The sequence below is a fragment of the Crocuta crocuta genome, unplaced genomic scaffold (assembly GCF_008692635.1).
Source record: "Crocuta crocuta isolate KB4526 unplaced genomic scaffold, BGI_CrCroc_1.0 scaffold781, whole genome shotgun sequence".
Lineage (NCBI taxonomy): Eukaryota > Metazoa > Chordata > Mammalia > Carnivora > Hyaenidae > Crocuta > Crocuta crocuta.
The window spans coordinates 62,812-80,723 of NW_027532178.1; the positions used below are offsets into that span (position 1 = coordinate 62,812).

Here is a 17,912-nt window from a genome sequence, read left to right on the forward strand (position 1 = left end):
TGTAACCATGGATGGTTCTCACATGCTAGGGATGAAAGCCGCATGCTGAGAAGTGTGAACTAGAAAGATGATATTGAAATATTCTGTACCAGCAGTAGGCTGTTGAGCTCTGTGCTTCATGTTATATGAGGTAAATAAATCCCTCTGGAAGCTACTGGAATGAGGTTTCCTCTTACTTGCACTTAAATGAGACCCTAAAAGACACAGGGCACAAAGTAGATTGAAGAGCAAATTATGACTCTCGAGTTTATGGCTTAAACAATGGAATAGTAGAATAATGCCTTCCCCCTCCCCCCCAAAGGTGTCCATGTCCCTGGAATCTGTTAATGTTACCTTAAGTAACAAGTACAGTAGAGAAGTAATAAGTAAAGAAGAATTAAGGTTGCAGAGGGAATGAAGATTGCTAATCAGCTGACCTCAAGATAGGGAGAGTATTGTGGATTTATCTGGGTAGGCCCAATGTAATTCTTAAAAGTGAAAGACAGAAGCAGAAGAGGAATTTGGAGTGATGCGATATGAAAGCTCAACTCACCATTGTTGGTTTTGATGGAGGCCATCAGCCAAGGCATTTGGGCAGCCTCTAGAAGCTGGCAAAGTAAAAGAAAATGATTCCTTCCTAAAGCAGAAGAAATGAAACAACATCTGTACCTTTATTTTAACCCAGTGAGACTCATGTCAGACTTCTGACCTATATGGATTGCAAGATAATAAATGTGTTATAAGCCAATTACATTCCTGGTAACTTGTTACAGTAGCCATAGTAAACTAATACATGCAACTAGATAGATGAACTCACTTTTAGAAATACTGAGTTTTCAATGCTTTTGAGATATCCAAGTGGAGATGTCCAATAGGCAAATGGCTACGTGGGAAGGTCAGGAAGATGTCTAGACTGCAAATATAGAATCAAGAGTTGTTTCAGATAATTAAAACAATGGGGTCAAATTAAATTGCTTAATGGAGAATTAATGGGGTTAGAAGAAAAAAGGGCCGAACTCTAATAATGAGTTAGGGGAGAAGCCAACAAAAGAAGCGGAGAAGGAGCAAAGAGTTAGATATAAAACAAGGAGCACATGGCCTCGCAAAATAAAAGGAAGAAAGTGTTCCAAGGAAGGTCATTAATGATGAGTGCTGATGACTAGTTAAATAAGAGATTAGAAATAATATATTAGATTTTGTGACACAGAGGTAATTTATGATCTTAGTGATACTGAACATTTTGGATGCAATAGTAGGTGTAGTAGGTATTGAAGCTAAATTGATGTGAATTGAGGGATGAGACAGAGAGAAGGAAATGAAGAAAGTGAGTAAAGACAACTTATTCCAGAGGCCTGACTGTGAAGGTGAATAGAGAAGTTGCAGGAGAAAATGGTGTTGAGGAAGCATGTTTAACGAGGCCCTCCCAGAAGCAAACATCAGGATGGGATTAGACTGTGCAAAGATATTTTTTATTAGAGTAAACACCTGTTGAGAGAAAGTGGGAAGGGATTTGGAAAAGGTTGAGAGAGTCTTAGCCTGAGCGAAGGAGAGAAGTAAGAAAAGTTGGGAGGAAGTGTCCTAGACACATATGCAGTCTAAGGAAGGTTCAGAAAAGCCATTAGGGAGTCCTCAAACCAAAATCAACATTCAAAGGAGTCCCATAACTCTTAGAAATGTGCTCACATTCGTGTCCCTCTTTCTCTCTTGCCTAAGCTATGATCACCCTTGGGAAAGCATAGCCTCCAGGCAAATGCAGTAATGGATTTCTGAGCACAGTAGCTTGGGCGCTTGGTTAGAGGTCTGCCGCACAACATTCTCACAGCTTCCATGGAAGGGGTTTCTTTTTTCTTTTTTTAAAGTTTAGTGTATGTTTCAGTTGAGCAAATGGAACCAGTAGGGAGGGAGACGTTGAAGATACTCAGAAGAAAAAGAAGATAATTGATGCAGCAAGGTCCATATAAATGCTGGGGAAGACGGAACTCAGAGAACAGGTAAAAGTGTTGCTGTTAAATGGGATGTGAGACACCTTGAAATAAGCGGATAAATCCAGGACCATTTGTAGGTCTGGAAATTCCCATCTCTGGTTTCCATTTACACTTTAAATCACATAGTGAGGTCATCTCATGGGAAAGGGGTGTAAGAATGGGGAACTGGCCAAAGTTCCTAGAAAGGCCTACAATCACTGTAGAGAGTGATAGAGTGACCTATCTCATGGTCAGGTGGCTGGGTGGTGTTAATGGCCCAGCTGAATCTGAAGGTCATAGGTGTACAGTGGCATTAATTTGCTGCTTATCCTTCCAGCTCTTCCATTTCTTTCTTTCTTTTTTTTAATGTTTTATTTATTTCTAGGAGAGAGAGAGAGAGACAGCGTGAGCAGGGGAGGGTCAGAGAGAGAGGGAGTCACAGACTGAAACAGGCTCCAGGCTCTGAGCTGACAGTCAGCACAGAGCCCGACGCGGGGCTCGAACCCACGAACCGCGAGATCATGACCTGAGCCAAAGTCGGACGCTTAACCGACTAAGCCACCCAGGCGCCCCATCTCTTCCTCAGTTTTAAACTCCAGCAATACTTGAAGTTCCCTGCATATTCCATATTGTTCCTTACTTCCTTGCCTTTTGCTTTCCTCGTGTCTCATGAAGCTGACTACCATTTACCTTTTTTAAAAGTTTATTTATTTGTTTTTAGAGAGAGAGAAGAGCGGGGAGGGGCAAAGAGAGAGGGGGAGAGAGAGAGAATCCCAAGCAGGCCCTGAGCCATCACCACAGAGCCCAATGCGGGGCTCAGGCCTACAACCATGAGCTCACGACCTGAGCCAAAATCAAAAGTCAGATGCTTAACTGACAGAGCCACCTAGGCCTCACCCCCGCCATTTACCTTTGATGACAGCTTAGGCATCATCCTTTTTTATCGCCTTCTTCTTCCACCATTATCAGCGTACTTCACCCCTGGGTTTGGTTAATTGTTCTTTGATTTCCTACTTTCTTGTATACATTTTTATCATTCTATTGATCACACTGAATAATAAGTGGGGTTTTTTTTATTTTAAAAGTTTAGGTCTTATTTTTTTTAGAGTTTACGTATAACTTTTATTCATTCATGTACAAAGTATTAAGTAAGGGCTGGAAGATTTTTTTCAAGGTTTTTATTTAAATTCCAGTTAGTTAACATATAGTTACATTGGTTTCTGTGTAGAAACCAATAGAATTTAGTGATTCATCACTTACATATAATACCCAGTGCTCATCACAAGTGCCCTCCTTAATATCCATAACCCATTTAGCCCATCCTCCCTGCCCATCACCCCTCCAGCAACCCTCAGTTTGTTCTCTATAGTTAAGAATCTCTTAGGTTTGCCTTCCTCTCTTATTATTTCTTCCTTCACCTATGTTCATCTGTTTTGTTTCTTAAATTCCACATATGAGTGAAATCGTATTGTCTGTGTCTTTCTCTGACTGACTTAAATCACTTAGCCTAATATACTCGAGCTCCATCCCCACTGTTGCAAATGGCAAGATTTCATTCTTTTTTTTTTTTATAGCTGAGTAATTTACCACTGTATTTATGTACCACATCTTTTTTTATACATTCATCAGTCTATAGACATTTGGGATCTTTCCATAATTTAGCTATTATTGTTAATGCTGCTATAAACATCAGGGTGCATGTGCCCCTTTGAATCAGTAATTTTGTATCCTTTGGGTAAATACCTAGTAGTACAAGCTGGGTCACAGGACAGTTCTGTTTTTAACTCCATACTGTTTTGCACAGTGGCTGCACCAGTTGGCATTCCCACCAACAGTATAAGAGGGTTCCCTTTTCTCTGCATCCTCACCAGCATCTCTTGTTCCTTGTGTTGTTAATTTTAGTCATTCTGACAGGCGTGAGGTGAATTTCCCTGATGATAAATGAGGGAAATGTATCTGTTAGCCATTTGTGAATACTAAGTGATTTTTGTCTGTGTCTCTTCTAGCAGTCTTGATCTCCAGGGACTATCTCAGATTTGTCTTTGTACCTTAGCAACTAACCAGTGCTTGGCACAGAAATGGTGAGTATTAAGTGCCTTTAAAGAAAAAGAAGGATAAAGGGGAGAAGGAGGAATAGGGGAAGAAAGGAAAGAGGGAAAGGAGAGACATAGATCTTGGGATCGTTCCACTGCACCATTCAGTTTACAGAAATTATTTAGCAATTCTTCCTTTATTATAAGGAATTAGTTAAAATAAAATTGTGTATTTCAAATAAAATTGATTATTTATATGTTTATGCGTTGGTGCAATTCCTTAGATTTCTCCACTAACTAAAAAGTATTTACTATTATCTATAAGTAATTTGCAACCAACCTTCTATGCATTTCCCTGAGCATTTTATGAAGATGCACATCATAAATCAATACGCAAGTGTTATGCTGAATTCTGGAGTTAAGTGCTTGCCATCCCTGCTGAGTTCATGAAGTTGGATATCGGAATTGAAAGTTTTGCTTTGTAGTCATAGGTTGGGGGGAATGAAAAGTTAAACTTATAAAGAGATAAGAATAGCATAAATACAGAAAGGAAGGCAAAGGATAATTGATAGCATGAGTCACACTCACAGTGTTTTCTTAAAGTATTCTGAGTATGCTTTTTAAATGATCATATGTGGGGCGCCTGGGTGGCTCTGTCAGTTAAGTGTCCGACTTCGGCTCAGGTCATGATCCCACAGTTTGTGGGTTCGAGCCCCACGTTGGGCTCTGTGCTGACAGTTAGCTCAGAGCCCGGAGTCTGCTTCGGATTCTGTGTCTCCCTCCCTCTCTGACCCTCCCCTGCTCATGCTGTCTCTCTCTCTCAGAAATAAATTAAAAAAATTACAAATAAATAAATAAAAATAATCATACATGTGTGTATAAATATACATAAACATTTTTTTTTTCCAGAGGAAATTTTTAATAGTTGGGTTTCAACTGCACATGTCCTATCCTATAATGGATTTCTGGCTCTTCAGAACTTGGGTATCCAATTGGTTGTTTCTCTTTTTGAATGTAGTTTGACTTTGGGACGTCTGGTGTGGGAAATCTCTGTAAGGAAGTTAAAAATATCAATTGTAATTAAACGGTATTTAATAAAATTTCTGTTCTTTTTAAGATATACTTATGTATTATACAATTTTTCATATGAGTCATTTCAAAAACCTATTTAATCACCGTTATAAATTTCACTGATTTAAAACAACTCACAAAAATATTTTCTTTTAGCAAATGAATTGTTGGCTACTTTTAAAGAAGCATTAAATACTGTAGTTGTAATACAGTTACTGCAGACAAGTTTAAATATTGTACAATCCAGAATCTCTTTATTAAAGTAAGAAACAAACATTACAGGATGAAATTTACATTAAAAAACCAAATATCTCTTTTTCAAAATTTATAACTGTTTTTCTACCAAAGCACACAGTCTTATCTTGCAAACTGATGACTGTTAGTACTGTAAACCTGCAAAATTAAATTTGTTGCTTTTACAAAGTGTTCTACTTTTCTCTTATTGTATGATTATTTGCACAAACGTTAAATTACATCACCAGTGTTTTCACATCATGTTATTATAGCAGCATTGTTTATGTCATACTAACCAGACTTTTGTCACTACTCTAGAATTGTTTTATGACAGGGGTTCGTGCTAAAGCTTCATTTTCTCATCACAACATGTTACTTAATTATTTTATTTCAGTATAGTTGATATGTTCCTTTTTGACAATTAAAATTCTACAATCATAGATGGATTTTTCTATTGCAGAGACCCAGAGACAACATGTTCATGAGCATTTTGAAGTATCATTTAAAACTAGATTTGAGAAAGTATGAACACTGAAGGTCTTTATTTTTACAGTTCTCTACTTTAAGCATTTTTAAAATGTTTTTAATGTTTATTTATTATTTCTGAGAAAGAGAGAGAGAGAGAGAGAGAGAGAGAGAGAGATTGCAAATGGGGGAGGGCCCATGAGAGAGGGACACAGAATCTGAAACAGGCTCCAGGCTCTGAGCTGTCAGCACAGCGCCCAATGCGGAACTGGAATTTGTAAACCGCAAGATCATGACCTGAGCCAAAGTCGGACACTTAACCCACTGAGTCACCCAGGCGTCCCACTTTTTTAAACTTTTTACTAAAATTCCAGTTAGTTAACATAGAGTGTAATATTAGTTTCAGGTGTCTATAGTTATTCAACACTCCCTTACAACACCCTGGTGCTTATCACAACAAGTGCACTCCTAAAGTTCCATCACCTATTCAACCCATCGCCCCATCTACCTCCCCTCTGATAACCAGCAGTTTGTTCTCTATAGTTAAGAGTCTGTTTCTTGGTTTCCATAATCGTCTTATGTTTTCCTAGGAATTTGATGATTTCAGTTTTTACATTTTTTAATGTTTATTTATTTTGAGAGAGAGAGAGAGCACGCACATGAACAAGGGAGGGGCAGAGAAAGAAGCCCAAACAGGCTCCATGCTGTCAACACAGAGCCAGATGGGGTCTCGATCCCACAAACCATGAGGTCATAACCTGAGCCAAAATCAAGAGTCGGATGTTTAACCAACTGAAGCACCAAGGCACCCCTTCAGTTCTTACATTCAAGTCTTTAATCCATTTTAAGTTTGTTTTTGTGGGTGGTGTAAGATAGGGGTCAAGCTTCATATTTTTATATGTAAATATCCAATGTTCTCAGAACCATTTATTGAAGATACTCCTTTTCTCCATTAAGTATTCTTGGCTCCCTTGTCAAATACTAGTTGATGGTATGTGCTTGGGTTTATTTTTGTGCTCTTGAATCTTTTCTGCTGGTCTATTTGTCTGATTTTCTGTCCATACCATACTGTTTTAATTATTATAGCTTCATAGTATAGCTTGAAATCAGGAAGTATGATGCCTCCTGCTTTGTTTTCTTTCCCAGGATTTCGTTGGCTGTTTGGGGTCTTTTGTGTTTCCATATAAATTTTAGGAGTTTGTTGTTGTTGTTGTTTTTCTATTTCTGTAAAAAATTGCCACTGGAACCTTGGTAGGGAGTGCGTTGAATACACAGATGGCTCTTGATAGTATGGATATTTTAACAATATTAATTATCCCAATCCACAAACACAGAATACCTTTCCATTTCTTTATGTCTTCCCCAATTTCTTTCATTAGTCCCTTACGTTTCTCAGAGTATAGATCTTTCACCTCCTTGGTTAAATTTGTTCCTAAGGATTTGATCGTTTTTGATGTTATTGTAAATGGGATCATTGTCTTTTTCAGAAAATTTGTTGTTAGTGTATAGAAATGCTATTGATATTTGTATCTTAATTTTATCCTGCAACTTTTCTGAATCCGTTGATCAGTTCTAAGGGTTTTGTTGTTGTTGTTGATTCTTTAGGAGTATCTATATATAAAATAATTTCATCTGCAAATAGAAACAATTTAATTGTTCTTTCCAATTTTGATGTTTTATTTCTTTTTTTCCTCTGATTGCTCTAGCTAGATTTCCATTACTATGTTGGATAAAAATGGTGAGAGTGAGAATCCAACAATACAGTAAAAGAAATATGCACCACAATCAATTGGGATTTATTCCTGGGCTGCCGGGGTGGTTCAATATCCACAAATCAATCAGAGTGATATATCACATTAATAAAGAAAGGATAAGAACCACATGATCCTCACAATAGATGCAGAAAAAGCATTTGACAAAATACAGTATCTTTCTTGATAAAAAACCCTCAAGAAAGTAGGCATAGAAGGAACATACTTAAGAACATAAGGGCCATGTAATAAAGACCCACAGCTAATATCATCCTCAGTGGGGAAAAACTGAGAGCTTTCCCCCTGAGTTCAGGGATGTCTACTCTCACCATTGTTGTTCAACATAGTACTGGAAATCCTGGCCTCAGCAATCAGACAACAAGAAATGAGAGGCCTCCATATCAGCAAGGAAGAAGTCAAAGTTTCACTCTTGGCAGTTGCCATGATACTTTACATGGAAAACCTGAAAGACTCCACCAAAAAACTACTAGAACTGATAGATGAATTCAGCAAACTTTCAGGCTATAAAATCAATGCACAGAAATCATTTGCATTTCTATACACCAATAACGAAGCAGCAGGAAGAAAAATCAAGGAATCAATCCCATTTACAATTTCACAGAAACCCAAAAGACACCTACGAATAAACCTAACCAAAAAGGTAAAATATCTGCACGCAGAAAACTATAGAAAGCTTATGAAAGAAATTGAAGAGGGGCGCCTGGGTGGCTCAGTCGGTTAAGCGTCCGACTTCGGCTCAGGTCATGATCTCACCACTCTTGGGTTCAAGCCCCGCGTCGGGCTCTGTGCTGACAGCTCAGAACCCAGAGTCTGCTTCGGATTCCGTGTCTCCCCCTCTGTCTGGCCCTCCCCCGCTCGCACTCTCTCTCTCTCTCAACAATAAATAAATGTTAAAAAAAAGTAAATAAAAAAGAAATTGAAGACGATACAAAGAAATGGAAAAACATTCCATGCTCATGGATCAGAAGAATATTGTTAAAATTGTCGACAATACTCAGAGATTGAACAAACAATTCTAAACTTTGTAGGAAAACAGAAAAGACTCCAACTGGCCAAAATAATGTTGAAAACAACAACAACAACAACAACAACAACAAAGCAGATGTTGGCGAGGGTGCAGAGAAAGAGGAACCCTTTTGCACTGTTGGGAATGCAAACCGGTGCAGCCAATCTGGAGAACGGTGTGAAGATTCCTCAAAAAATTTAAAATAGGGCTACCTGAGGACCCAGCAATTGCACTACTACTAGGCATTTATCCAAAGAGTAAAAAAAAAAAAAAAAAACAAATACAGATTTGAAGGGGCATATGCACCCCAATGTTTATAGTAGCACTAGCAACAACTGTCAATTTATGGAAAGAGCCAAAATGTCCATTAACTTATGAATGGGTAATGAAGATGTGCTGAATATTACTCGGCAATCAAAAGAATGAAATCTTGCCATTTGCAACAAAGTGGATGGGAATAGGATGTATTATTTTAAGTAAAATAAGTCAATCAGAGAAAGGTAAATATCATGTGATTTCACTGATATGTGGAATTTAAGAAACAAAACAGATGAACATGGGTGGGGGGGAGGAAAAATAAGAGAAAACCAGAGAGGGAGACAAACCATAAGAGACTCTTTTTTAAAATTGTTAATGTTTATTTTATTTTTGAGAGAGAGAGAGCATGAGTGGGGGCGGGGGGCAGAGAGAGGGAGACAGAATCTGAAGCAGGCAGGTTCCAGGCTCTGAGCTGTCAGCACAGAGCTGAGCCAATGTCGGACGCTTAACCGACTGAAGCACCCAGGTGCCCCTCTTGCTGCTTTTGAAATTCTTTTTTTTTTTTTTTTCTCTTTGACCCTTGATGATTTGATTACAATGTGTCTCGGTGTACCTCTATTCGTGTTCAACCTATCTGGGATCTTTTGGTCTTCATGCATCTGGATGTTCATTTCTTTCCTCTCAAGTTCAGAAAGTTTTCAGTGATTATTGCTTTGAACATACTCTCTGTTCTTTTCTATTTCTCTTCTCCTTCTGGGATTCCCATAATGTGAATATTGTATGTTTCCAATATGTTGCATAAGTCTCATAGACTTTTTTCACTTTTTCATTTAAAAAAAATTTTTTTTTTGCTCCTCTGACTAAATGATTTATAATGTCCTATCCTCTAGTCATTGATTCTCTCTTCTGCATGGTTGATTCTGCTTTTGGAGCTCTCTATTAAACTCTTCATTTCGGGTATTGTATTTTTCAACTCTAGGATTTCTGGGGTTATTTTATGGTTTCTATTTCTGTGTTAAACTTCTTGTTTTGTTCATGTCTTGTTTACCTAATTTTGCTTAGTTGTTTGTGTGTTCTTTTAGTTGCTAATCTTCTTTAAGAGGGTTTTTCTGAATTCATTCACACCTCATAAATACCTGTTTCTTTAGGGTGAGTTATTTGGAGCCTTATTAGTTTCTTCTGGTAGTATGATATTTACCTGATTTTTCATTATCTTTGATTCCTTGTATTGGTATCTGCACATTTGAGTAATTAAGGTTTTCTTCCAGACTTTATAAGTTTACTTTGGTAGAGACAGATTTTCACCATTGGACACAGTTTGGGTTTCTGGATATCTTCTGGTAGTGTCCTTGGTCAGGTGGAGCTGGATATTAAGGTGTATTTTTAGGTGAGGCAACTGTTCAAGCTCTGAGGTCAGGAATGGAGGAGGCGTACCACTGGCTGAGAACAGTTGTATAGGACTTCTGGCTTGGTTCCCTGCTCAATTAAAGCTGTAGTATGGGCTCTGGGGTTGCCCTGATTCTCTGGTCAGGCTTACTAGATGCTTGGAACTGGGTACTATATTCCCTAGTAAGTGGGGCTATGAATTAACTTCCCTGCAGGGAAGCAAGTTGGGATGCAGTTCCTGGGCTCATTGTTTGGGGACCCCAATCATGCAAGAGTGTGACTGAATTCCCTGGGCAGGTGAGGCCACTAGTTTTGCTCTGCAGATGGGGAAAGCCACAGGACATGCTTTGTTCAAGTGCCACTGTGAGCAAGACTGTTGGATGGGCTACACAGCTTCCATGTGCTATTTCCAGCCCCTATGGCCAGATGGGGCCCAGAGACACTCTCCCCAGTCAGGGTTTTTTCTGGGAATTGGCAAACCAGACACCAAGGCCTGCAAAACTCAATTGGGGACCCAAATCAGGCAGTTATGCATTTATTTATTTGTTTGTTTGTTTGTTTATTTTTAGTTCTGCATCTTAAAAACGTCTCTAGTCAAAGTGTACCACCAACTTCTTCAGATGAGCTGAACTGCTGGTTGGAACTACTACTTGGGCACTGCAGATGTGAACTCAGCTTTCCAAGATATGTGAACTGGTTGTTGCAAGCCCCCTGTCTTCTCTGTCACAGATTGCCAGTGGTTGAACGCTGCAGATTCCACTGCAGTCTTCATGGGATGATACCACATTAGGGGCTACCACAGTGCTGGGGGGTCTAGTTGTTCCCTTAGGATCTTTTTTCCCCACTGGAGGAACTGGAGACTCCGAAGAGACCTCTCTAAGTAGTGCTATGCTGGCCTAGGGGAGGGGCAATGTGGTCACTGTGTAGCTGCTACTTTTACCCTTCTAGTGGAGTCTGTCCTGGTCTGTGTGTTGTCGGCGGGTGTTTCAACCTCAGCTCCATCTTCTAGGATTCTCTCAATGGTGTCTTGTCCATGAATAGTCATTAGTTGTTCTTCTTGTGAGGAGAAGTGAAATCAGGAAAGACCTATGTTGCTATCTTGGTGATGTCCCTTCCCACAGTGAATTTTTTGGGGAAGGTTATTTTGTCATGTGGTTAACTAACACTGCCTCCTCAAAAAGCCATTTCAATATGTCAACAAACACTGGGTATTCATTTTTGATGAGTTTTTAGCTCCATTTTTCTATAATTTATTACATTTCAAGAAAATCCATAAAAATTGTTAGATGATAATCCATTTTGCTATTATTTTCTGATTGCTGTTTCTACTTGTACAGAGAAACACAGTTTGCACTTTCTGTTAATTATTAATATGTCTTGTAACTAAAGATAAGCAATTAGCTAGTGTTCAGCATTAGCTTGAACAATGTGCTATTTAATGTGTTACTTGAAACACAAAATAGCAGTTGCCTTGTTAATATTATAATACCATAAGAATATTCTGACCTCTGAGTTAATCTTATAGCATTTAACCAGTCTTCCTGTGATATAAAATCTCCTTTCTAAAAATTGCAAATTTAAGAAATATAGTATATTAATACATTTGAAGTATTACACATACTATACCTTTGACTCATATTTCTAATGATTCATGTATACTTTGTGCATATAATATTTTACATATGGTTTTATATACATAAAGCATACATACATATATACATGCATACACGCATATCTTATATGCATAAAGTATATTCATGCATATGAATATATGTCATATTTCTAATGATTCATGTATACTCTATGTATGTATTTTACATACATATTTTATATACATAAAGTATATTCATTCATATGGAGTATTAAATATACTATACCTTTGACTCATATTTCTTAATCTCATTTTACAAATGAAATAATTGTGATAGAAGCCTTATCAATTAAACTTTCCATCTTTATCTCAATTGATATTGCCATAGCAAAATCTTAGTATTTGTTGTGTTATTTTTGCTTGAATTATGCTGATGATAACCATATATAGAAACTGAAATGTATGATACATACAAAGAGTGGCTTCAAGTGTGTGGTTGAAGAATACGTGTTCCCATAATTTCCTTCAAGTTTAGCTGTTCCCAGAGAGCCATTCCAATTATAAGATAGATACATGTAAGGATTGTCCTCTTTGAGCTCATGAATTATGAAGCTATTTTAAATGAAAAATTGAATATGAAATATTCAGGATGCATTAAAAAATAAAATACATAGTGTTAAGTGTTACAGTAAAATGGATTGTTATTACTATATTCTATAGGAATCAAATAAATTAACTCATCCAGAAGTCACATTTGATTGATAAAACACATATAGTAAAATAATGGCATCCTCATAAAACAACGAAAATCATTCTTCTTTTATCCAATTTCTCACTAAAACTAGGGTCTTCGTTAGGGAATATTTCCTGTTATTTCTCAGAATGTTTGAGAAATTACTATGATATTTAGATAAATTAAGGAAGTACAATTTTAAAAATCGAACAGACTAATTTGGTCAGTAATGCCATTTTCTCAGGAAATGTGTCAAACAGTTATCTTCCAGTTGTATAAATACAACTACAGATAATTATGGTTAGAAACATTGTTATCTCTGACAGTGCCTCTTCCGCTCTGTAACCCCACCTCCTACTGAAAAATAAATACATAAAACTCTCTACTAAAATTCTTTCCAAATAAGATTGGGCTTTCCTTTTCAGTATTTAAATGTTTTAACTTTCTTTTTAAGATAACTTACTTGTAATTTCTTCCAGAGAACGTTGATGGTAGACATACAGGACTTCTAGGAGACATACTCTGACGGGGTGAGCTCCAGGGATTCTGCACATAGTTTTTTTTTTTTTTTTTTTAAGGGAGTGAGGAAAGGTTTAGCCATGATTTTAAGGAAATTTGAAACACAATAGCCCACAATGATTCTACATGCTAAATATTTAAATGTCAAGACATCTCCAGACTTGATTCTTAAAAATGACCAATAAAACTATTGCTGGAAGGAAAATGCTTACTTATAGCAATAACTTAGTAAGTCTATCTCTCATATCTATCTATCCATCCATCCTTTCTATCTATCTATCTATCTATCTATCTATCTATCTATCTATCAACATCTATCTACCATCTATTTGTCTATGATGGAGAATGGTTTGCTGAAGGAGAAATGCAAATGGAAGATTCATTTCAGCTGCCACTCTAAGCACTAAGTGACCTTTCTAGCCAAAAAGATTATATATAAATCCCCCTTCCCATTGTCATCTTGTGGAAAACATACCCAGAGAAAACAGTTGACAGAAGTAACTCAGAAAGAGACTACTTAGGCTGAATATAGAGAGCTTCAATATCAAACAGTCACAGAATACTGCAGACAGCTTTGAAGAGAAGCTAATATACAATTGATAAATGTTTGATACTTAAAGACTGTACTTTGAGTAATTGCATCCGAAAGAGTAAGTTGTAGTAATATGACCATTGAAACAAAAAATTGGCATTTGAACACAGATATGAGGCATATAACAGTGGATTCATACTAGATCTACACAAAGCTTATTCTTATAGCCGCACTGGTTATGTTGGTTATATAACACTGTTGACATGGTCATTGTGATGGACCCATATTGAAGTCAAGGATATTTTTACATTGCTGCTTTGATAGAGATATTTTGACATGGGAAAATTTGATGCAGACTATAAAACACTGCGCTTTCCGATTTAAAAAAAAAAATCAGTGGGTGTGCCTGAGTGGGTCAGTTGGTTAAGCGTCCAACTTTGGCCTAGGTCATGATCTTGTGGTTCATGAATTTGAGCCCCATGTCGGGCTCTGTGCTGACAGCGCAGGTTGTCAGATTCTGTGTCTCCCTTTCTCTCTGCTCCTCCCCTGCTCGTCCTCTCTCTCTCTCTCTCAAAAATAAAGAAATATTTAAAAAATAAAAATTAATCAATAAGTAAGTAATATGTGAAATATACACCATGACTCATTCCTAAGTTTCAGTTCATGTTCACAACCACCTCTGTGGGGTGGGGTGAGAAATCTCGGATTGGTAATAATTTCAGAGATGAGATAAAGATTAGGTATCTAGTAAAACACCCTGATACAAACACGAAGAATGAGACATACCCAATATTTCTCCTCCATTGTTTAAATATATTTCTTTCCTCTTTGGGCTTTCCTTTTCTGCTTTGTTTTTGCGATCTTCTTGAAAATAAAATAAAGAATCACAAGAAAACACAAAAAGAAAATCATGACTCTTGAAAGTGTGGTTTCAGCGAAGCTTGACAAGAAAACTTCACTTGTGTCTATAGCCAGTCCCTCTGGTCGTTGATCCCTGACGTCACAGTAGTCAGAATCAAGGGTTCCTGATCATTCCATACGTCAGGTCTTAAAGGGGCTACCTTTCCTTCCTTAGTGGACTTAACTTCATTGGTTCAGGTGTCTTTCTCTAGCAGGCAAGAGAGAATAATATATCTGATGTGATGAAAAGAGGCTTATTTAAAATTTGGGCATGGAGGCTATAAACCAGATACTCTAGCTTCAGCAGTATGGATATATTGGGGAGAAAATACCATAGAAAGCAGTAGAGAGGTCGTAGCATGTAGAGGTACTGCTGTGTACCTATAACTTGTCCCATTTGTGCCTAATTTAAAGTTATTAATCCAGACCCAACCCTTGATTCAACTAGGGAAATGTACAAAAGTGTTTCAGGCAGAATCTAAGGGTAGAAAATTATAGAATAGAAAGCAGGGCCAGGCTGACATAGTGAGATTATTTTTTGAGATCATGCCGTAGAGGTAGTGGTGATGGTAGTAGTGATGGTAGTGATGATGGTAGTGTGGCACCCTACTCTTAGAAGCACATGGGAGTCCAGAGAGAATAGCAGCTAGCTACTGAAGACAGTTTTCTCCAGAGTCAGTGACTATATTAGACCATTGAGGCAGGGTGATAACATAGATCTTGTCCCAACCAGAACACTTAGGAGAGTAAGAGGGAGAACTGTCAGAGTTTACATTGGAACAACCAACAGAAAGGGGGACTATTCTGGTCACCCTACCCTGACGTCACTATTGTTAGACTCAAAGCTGAGGCTCTTCATGTTTTTCAAAAACACAATAAAAGTGGCTTTCACTTTCCCCATCAAAAATAATTCCTTTCCCATATTTTATTTCAGAAAAAACTTGAAATTCCTATTGGGTATTACATAGCCACGATCATTAATTCCATTGTTCAGCACCCACGGTGAAGATGATGCCTTGAGAGTGTGAGACAGGTGTATTTAGTAGAGCATTAAGCCATGGTCTACCTTGACAGTTTCAAGGACAAAGAAAAAGCTTTGTGGAGGGGCCCGTTGAGACATGATAAGAAAGGTCAGTAGATTCCTATTTGAATTCATGATCAAAGAGCAAAACATCATCTCAGGGTTGGGAAAAGTAAGGACATCAAAAGAAGTGTCTGGAATTCTCCGATGATATTCCAAAGACCAAAAAAAAAAAAAAGAAANACAGACAGTATTACATTATTTTCAGGTGTATAACACAGTGATCCAACATCTTTATATATTATGCTATGTTCACCACAAATACAGCTATCATCTGTCACAAAACTATTACAGTATCATTGACTATATTCCCTATGCTGTAACTTTTATTCCTGTGACTTGTCCATTCCATAACTAGAAGTCTGAATCCCCACACCTCTTCACCCATTTTGCTATGTTATTAATTGTTTTACATATTTAGGTGCTTCCACATTTGGTGTGTAGACAGTTATAATTATTAGCTCTTCCTGATGGATAGACCCTGTAATTATTATATAATGCCCTTTTTTATCCCTTGTTACTGTCTTTAATCTAAAGTCCAGTTTGTCTGATATAAGTATAGCTACTCCAACCTTCTTTTGACTTCCAGTAGCATGATAGATATTTCTCCATTCCCCTACTTTCTATCTGAAGGTGTCCTCAAGTCTAAAATGTGTTTCTTATAAACAGCAAATAGATTTTTTTTTTATCCATTCTGCTAACGTATGTCTTTTGATTGGAGCATTCAGCCCATTTACATTCAGTGTTATTATTGAAAATACAGGTTTAGAGTCATTGAGTTGTTTGTGAGATTCATTCTTGTGGTAGTGTCTCTGGTAACTTGTGTTCCTNTTTCTCTGTTTGTCCTTATATTTTGCTAATTTCACTTTGATATGTCATGCAGAGGATCGATTCAAGTTATGTCTGAGGGGAGTTCTCTGTGCCTCTTGGATTTCAATGTCTGTTTTCTTCCCCAGATTGGGGAAGTTTTCTGCTATAATTTTTTCAAGGACTCCTTCAGTGCCTTTCCCTCAATCTTCCTCTTATGGCATTCCTACGATATGGATATTGTTCCGTTTGATTGTATTGCTGAGTTCTCAGACTCTCCTTTCGTGTTCCTAGATCAGTTTATCCCTCTTTTTATCAGCTTACTCTTTTCCCATAATTGTGTCTTCTACATCACTCATTCTCCTTTCTGTCTCTTCAGTCTGTGCATTGGATGCCTCCATTTTATTATGTGTCTCATTTATAGCATTTTTCAATTCATCACAACTATTTTTGAGCTGCATAGTGTTTATAGCAATAGTTTCTCTGATGTCTTCCATGCTTTTTTCAAGCCCAGCGATTAATTTCATGACTATTTTTCTAACTTGTTGTTCAGTTATTCTGCTTATATCTGTTTTGAGCAGTTCTCTAGCTGTCATTTCTTCCTGGAATTTCTTTGGAGGAGAATTCTTCTGTTTCGTCATTTTGGTTAGCTTTCTATCTCTTGTTAGTTTTAAAAGCTTGTTATGCACTCTGCACCTGTGAGTGCTGCTGTATTAAAGAATGCTCATTGACTGTCTAGGGCCTGTCCATTCAGGAGGTATTCTTTTACTATTGTCTCTTCGTCTCTCTTCTTGTTTGCTTATTTTATTTCCTTACTCGTAGTGGTATTTGGGACTCTCCACCATGTGTACTTTCCCTTGTTTCTTGAGGTAGCCCTGGAAAGGAAAAGGACAGACAAACACACAGGGAACAAGGCACACAAACGCACAAACCCAATAGACACACAAACAGAAAGGGAAAAAAAAAGAAAAAAAAAAGAAAGGACAAAAAGACAAAACAAAACAAAAAAAAGAGGAAGGCGGGATGACAAATAATAAAAATAAAAATAAATAAGAAAGAATAAAGAAGAAAAGAAAAAAGAAAAACCCGAAAGATAAAGGACAGTCAAAAAGCCTAAAACCAGAATTCCCAGCTACAAATAAAGAGTCGGCTATATGCAGTGCTGATGGAAGAGCATATACAAAGAGAGAAATGACAGGGAAGGAAGAAAGTGAAATTGGAAATGAAATGACCAGGTAGAGAGACTAAGAGGCTTGATTGAGAGGGAGAAATTGTAGAATATGTTTAGAGGTGAGGAGAAAGAAACAAAGATGTTACTCAGAGAAACTATATAGTCTGATTACCCCAGAGAGAGATAAAACGATAGCAGTGGATGTGTATGTAGAATGTACATATAGAGAATGGATTAAATGTGACTGTTTATGCAAACCAGTGACCTGAGTGCCCTGTCCAGCAGAGTGGAGGGTCACAAATGAGACAAGGGAGAATATATCTGAATAGAAAAAATTGATCTAGAATTAATCATGGCAGTGCATCCATGTTGGTCTTGCCCCAGGCTCCAGTAAAAAAAAAAAAAAAAAA

The 17,912-nt window shown here is 37.5% G+C and overlaps 1 protein-coding gene across 1 annotated transcript; it reads right to left on the reverse strand.

The window, feature by feature from the left end:
- Window positions 1-4,889: 4,889 nt before the first annotated feature.
- On the reverse strand, window positions 4,890-14,524 carry LOC144242504 (uncharacterized). Its single transcript, XM_077777464.1, has 4 exons — window positions 14,330-14,524; window positions 12,956-13,038; window positions 12,233-12,371; window positions 4,890-5,026 (listed from the first exon to the last, which is right to left on the reverse strand). Exons 1-4 carry the CDS (start codon window positions 14,345-14,347, stop codon window positions 4,895-4,897), a joined length of 372 nt encoding a protein of 123 aa, XP_077633590.1. The 5' UTR covers window positions 14,348-14,524; the 3' UTR covers window positions 4,890-4,894.
- Window positions 14,525-17,912: the final 3,388 nt, after the last annotated feature.